The 6,000-nt window shown below is 50.8% G+C and overlaps 1 protein-coding gene across 4 annotated transcripts in view; it reads left to right on the forward strand.

Annotated features, from left to right (window-relative positions):
• akap11 (A kinase (PRKA) anchor protein 11) overlaps window positions 1–5,010 on the forward strand; it is a 28,778-nt gene extending 23,768 nt beyond the window's left edge. For all 4 annotated transcript variants that reach the window (XM_083921974.1, XM_083921977.1, XM_083921975.1 and 1 more), the window contains exon 12: window positions 830–5,010. In XM_083921974.1, the coding sequence (XP_083778100.1) occupies window positions 830–1,015 (186 nt within the window). In that variant the 3' untranslated portion in view covers window positions 1,016–5,010. The remainder of the gene's footprint in view (window positions 1–829) is intronic.
• The last annotated feature ends 990 nt before the right edge of the window (window positions 5,011–6,000 follow it).

The following is a 6,000-nucleotide window of genomic DNA, read 5'->3' on the forward strand; positions in this document are numbered from 1 at the left end:
GCTGAAAAACAGGATTAAGTGAAACAAGTTGCAGAATCTGTCGTAGTGCAGCGTTCTCATCCTGTTTCTCTTTGTCTCAAATCAAATTATTTCATTTCCTTTCAGCTGAGCCCCTCCACAGTCTCTCCATGCTTTTATTTAACCAGGAAAAAGTCTCATTGAGAGTAAGGGCGCCCTCCCACTGTGCCTCCGTCCCGTGCCCCGTGCTTTAGGGTCCTTGTCCCCCCCTCCAGGCCCGTTTGTACTCACACTACCTGGGCCTCGGAGAATGCTTCTTGCTGCCTATACGTCATCACGCCGTAACACGTCACACGCATTGATGACGTCATGGCGGTGCGTGGCTTTGTTTCCAGATCTTTCCGTAGACCTCTGAGTTTTTGTGCGTCTTGTCGACTGTTTTTGAATCTTTTCATCGACCAAATCTGCAGTAAACACTCCACCTCCGCATCACACCAACGTGAACCTTTCACCGCCATTGTTTGAAATGTCCGCGCATGGTTCCTCCTTCTTTTTTCTACGTCCCAACAGGCGCACAGGAAATGACCTCAGAACCGCCGTAGGCCTCGTGCTCGTACACGTGCGCACGCTCGTGCTCGTACACGTGCAAACGTGCTTTACAAAAGCCCACCTCTCCAAAACGGGCCGTGGACGGCAAGCGTGCCGCTCCTAGACGTGGTACGGTTGCACTCACACTGGTCAAAGGAACCAGACTTTAGCCGTGAACCCTGTTTGGGCACGGTACGGAGGAACAGTGTGAGTGCGCCCTTAGATTGCTCTGCTGGCGTCCTTTTGGCTCATTGAAGTGAACGATACCTTTGTGCTCTTTCAGCTCCCGGCCGTGGTCCAAAGGCTTCGGGACAGGCAGTGGAGGGTGGGAGAGCTGCTTCACACGCTGCTGCGCTACTGTGAAGAGGGTCAGACGCACGGGCAGCCTCCGCCCAGGGAAGAGGACCTGCAGGCGGGCACACAACCTCAACGCACACCCCTCTTCCAGTGGCTCCTGGAGCACGCCTAAGACCTCTCCTCACGCCTCCTCCCCTGTTTCTCTCCTCTTCTTTCACCTCCTATTTTTGTCTCCTCTCTATGTTTCCTCTCCTAGTCTCCTCTCTTTTCTTCCTCCTGTCCTTCTCTCCTCCTCTCATCTCCTCTCCTTGTCTCCTCCTCCTCCTCTCCTCAGTGACAGGGCTTTGCAGAGCCCCTAGAGGGCGCCATACAGACCTAACTCACTCTGAATGTGTCCAGCGTGTGTTTGCGTCGCACGCTGTGACCGACGTTACTTGTGTTGTGTTTTCTTTTTTCTTTCCACCTCCTGTTCTGTTGTTTTCTGACTTTTTTCTCTTATTTATCGGGCTGCGACGCATCATCACACGCACACACACACACACACACACACACACACACACACACACCCACACACGCACACACACACACTCCCTGTGAACCGAAGCCCTCACACCTCGCCTCCACCGAGCAGCAGAGGGAACAGGACGGACACATCCAGCTGCTGCACACACATGCAGGATGTGTTTCTTTGTTAGGGAATCCCCCTCTGCTGCTGGGCGGATGATGTCATCACCCGTGGTGTTTCCACATGTTCAGAGACCAACTGTGCGCTCTCACACACACACACACACACACACACCCTTGTATTATCAGAGGGAATCCAACACTCATCAGCAGTTAGTATTCTGTTACTCCGGTGACGTTTTTCTCTCCGGAGTTGTGAAGGAGTTAAATCCCCGTACGCTGACTCGTCACATCTGACTAACGTGCTGTCGCACACGCAGATAGAAGAGACACCGTTGAAGTTACAAAACTAAATCTTCAGTAAGTCGTATACGCTGTTTCTTTGCGTTGAGGATCAGAATGGGCCGTTAATGTGGCAGAATAGAGACGAGGAGCAGGTTTCACAGAGACAGACTTTATTATGTATCGCAGGTCTTGCCCCCGTTCACTGCCATACGTGTTTATTCTGAAATAAGCTCCACGGGCTCCAGCGGAGGCGGGGGGACTCCTGCTGCCTCCTAACTGTGACACTGCTCGCCTCAATCTCTTCGGTTGTCAAACTTAGTAAAAACAAAGAGTGGATGACGTCTGCTGGGTCTGTATTATAAAGTCTGTATTATAAAGTCTGTATTATTGAACGTATAGTCTCTAACCGGACATGAAATGCTGCTCAAAGCTCTGAAAGAAGCCATGAGAGTTGCCAAATGTCGGTGATACCGTGATGATGTGATGATGTGACTGTGCTCCGCTCCCGTCAGCAGCACAGCGACCGGGGGAAGATCCAGTGACGCAGGTCGTGGATCTCTCAGTAATTAAAAACACCCTTTCCTGTCTGCACCTCTAAACCACACAGCAGCAGCGTGTGCATGGCTCAACCCTGGACTCTCACGGCGTCACCCACGCGCCACAGTCACCTTGGAATGAAGGAACTCTGAATACCACAACCTCCACACAGCCCCGAGCCCTCCAACACGCCCGTGTTACTCACCAGCCCCCATGTGTGCGCACACACGCACAGCACTGCTAGCTTCATGCTGAGATGCACTTTTTTGAAACTGACCGAGGAGAGACTGGGCATTTCCAGCCCTGCCCTCAGACGTCTCCGGGCCCCCGCTGTGAACCCATAGACAGGACAGGACCCCCCCCAAAGAAAGACTGCAAGATGGGGAAACATTATGATGTTAGTATTTATTGTTAGTTTGTTTAATGAGGGACCGAAGGACGACGAGACGCTGTGAGGTCCTCACATTCCTGTCAGGACGTCCCCTCTTGAGTGAGAAACACTGTAATATACCACAGCCTCGCATCCGTCATTATAAACCAAGTGTTGTCGGTGGTGCTCGCCTGCATGGCTCAGTCTTCACTGGCTTTAAAGCTCGACGCCGTTCTCCTGAGGCGATGCGTCCACGCCGCTGTGTTTCCGTTTATAAGCTTGAACCGTTGCTGCGTTCACGCCTGTCGTCCGCCGTACTGCCGAGCATGTTCTAGTGTGAAAACTCCGGGGTCGTGTTTTAGTCGGGACGGGCAGAAAACGTGGACGATGTCGCAGACACCCACGCCAGTCAGGTCACGTGCACGTGTAGAGAGCTGCAAGAGTGACGCACTTAGCAAGTTAGCATCGTCCCGGCTCCCTCCACGAACAGCTAACAGGACGTTTCCATTGGATTGGAAATAAAAAGCGAGCTAGCCTTAAAGGTGGAATCTGTAGAATGAGCAGAACGGCTCCATCTAGAGTCTCCAGATCGTCGTCTCAACAACAAAAAAGAAGTCCAGCAGTGGGGTTGCCAGGTTGGTCAGACCCGGCCCAGTAGCTCCAGGAGACCGGAGTCTGTTTGAGCCTGTTTGAACCCGTCCCCTCCAGAAAACCACAGCATCAAAACAAGGATTAGAGGAGTTTGATTGACAGTTAGCGTTAGCCGTTAGCGTTAGCCGTTCCAGCTAAGTGCAGATGAAAGTGATGTTAGCATCAAGGAGCAGCGTAGCCATGTGGGCGTGCGTTTGAATGGCGTTCCTCTCCTTTCTCTCAGTCCATGGAGTGAATGCTCGGCCTATAGTGACTCTGGTTGTTGCCCGTCTCCGCTCACTCAGCTGCTGGGACAAAGAACGCCCCCTTCACTGAGGCTCCCAAGCAGCTGCAGGATTGGCTAACTCCATTTCACCCAGTGCCAGCCTACAGTAGCTGCACCCAACAACAGGCAACCCTGGCAACCAGCAACGCCCAACGCTATTGGCTGATGCCATGGAAACACAACGGGACAGGAAGTCAAACATTTCAAAGATTCATTCAGACTAAAGAGAGTTTTTAGTTTGATTCTGTTTCCCTCAAAACGCCTGTGGGTGCATTATTATTTTTAAATCTAACTTTAATAAAGATTCTACAGATTCAACCTTTAACGTTAGCATTTAGAAACCGCCTTTTTTAAGACCCCACACAGCCTTCAATAATCACGAGTGAGGTATTTACTAATATAGAAACGGCATCTTTGAGACGAGCGAACAGGAAGCGTAAAAACAGACTCTTTCTCCTCCGTCAGGATCCGTTCCTGCAGCCGTCCGTGTGTTTCCATGCTGAGATCATTTCACACAGCGAGCTCAAGCACTCTCGTCGTTGCAGGTCGTGTCTGAAACTGCGTTTTTGAATGGAAACGTTGCGGCGTGGATGCGGCTTTAACGTCTCGGCCTACGCTAACGTGAGCGTCCACTTCGCGGGATGCTCTCGGCTTCTGCTGCTGCTTCGCCTCCCGGCCGCCCGACGGTCGTGTACCCTTAAAGGTGTTTGTCCTGTTTGATCTGTTTACACGCTAAGATGAAAATATCACAACATCCTTTATTTAAAAAGAAAGAATCCAAAGTGTTGCCCAAGTTTCGCCCACTGTCGAAGTGACGGCAGGAGAAAAAGAGAAGTATTAACGGGAGGAGAGAGGGATTAGACGCAGGTCTGGGTTTACTTTAACAGAATGTATTAAGAGTCGTGGACGTGACACGAGGACGGCGCGTCCCTGTACAGATCCCCTCCCCGTGTGAACGCGTCGTCGTTCCCAGGTTCTTTCTGTTGCTCAGCCCCTTCGACTCTTTGCTTTCTGTCGACTTTACATTCCTTTACGTCCCGAAGGAGCCGCAGCTGCGTGTCGTCGTGTTTGTGAACGCTGAAGCTGCAAAGATGCTGTAAATCTGTCGCTCCTGTCGCTCCCAGTGTTACTTCCTGCCTCTCTCCGACCACAGACAGGAACACACACACACACACACATATAAATATATATAAAAGCATTTTAAAGAGAGAGAGAGGGGCACGCACCGCGCCTCCACGCGTCTGTATTTCCCCCGCTTCCTTGTGAAATCCTGCCAAACGAAGATATTTAATAAATTATGTAAGTTATACGTGAGCTCACTTCCTGTTCTCCTTAGTGGCGTTGCTGGATAGTTTACACGTGTTCAGCTTGAGTCAAAAGCTCCTAATCTGTTTGTGTTAAAGCTCGGTGTGACAATAAAAAGCTTTTTCATGTGCTCTCACTCTTCATCTCCTCTGTTTCTCCTCATCTGTCAAAGTGTGGATCACTGATGCACGCTCAACCCTGTGCTCCCCGGGCGCTCAGGCCTTCGCCTCCGTGGGTTTAAATCAGCGTTTGTGACGTTTGGCGTGACGCAACAAGAGGGGCACGGACACATCGGGACTTTCTGTGTCATTGGAACACTTTTAAAAGCCTGAGTCAGTTAAAGGTTCAAATGTTAATTTATATTTAAACAGAGACGAAGGAAACAACTGGACAGGAAAGATTTACTTTAAAGGACTTTCCTTCTGTGCTCCCTCTGTGTGTCCGACATCATGAGGTGCCGTTCTATCATCTCATTTAAAAATAAGTAAAATAACAAACTGTGTGCCTGTGCAGCATAACATTCATATATATATATAAATATACAGAAAGCTATCCCTTAGAGAGAGGGGGAGAAGTTCAGCATCCGTGAGGAACTCGGAGTAGAGCCGCTGCTCCTTTGTGTTGAAAGGAGCCAGTTGAGGTGGTTCAGGATCATCTGGTAAGGATGAACCCTGGGCGCCTCCCTAGGGAGGTGTTCCAGGCACGTCCAGCTGGGAGGAGGCCTCGGGGAAGACCCAGGACCAGGTGGAGAGATTAGATCTCCACACTGGCCTGGGAACGCCTCAGGATCCCCCAGTTAGAGCTGGTTAATGTGGCCCGGGAAAGGGAAGTTTGGGGTCCCTGCTAAAGCTGCTGCCCCTGAGACCTGATCCAGGATCAGAGGCTGGAGCTGCTGCCCCTGAGACCTGATCCAGGATCAGAGGCTGGAGATGAGATAAATATTCAGTGTGTGTGTGTGTGTGTGTGTGTGTGTGTGTGTGTGTGTGTGTGTGTGTGTGTGTGTGTGTGTGTGTGTGTGTGTGTGTGTGTGTGTGTGTGTGTGTGTGTGTGTGTGTTCCCAGGATAAACGGTCAGATACAGGTGCTTTAAAGGTGCTTTAACGTCAGTGCATGCTTTTCAA

The sequence above is a fragment of the Echiichthys vipera genome (genome assembly GCF_963691815.1).
Source record: "Echiichthys vipera genome assembly, chromosome: 10".
Lineage (NCBI taxonomy): Eukaryota > Metazoa > Chordata > Actinopteri > Perciformes > Trachinidae > Echiichthys > Echiichthys vipera.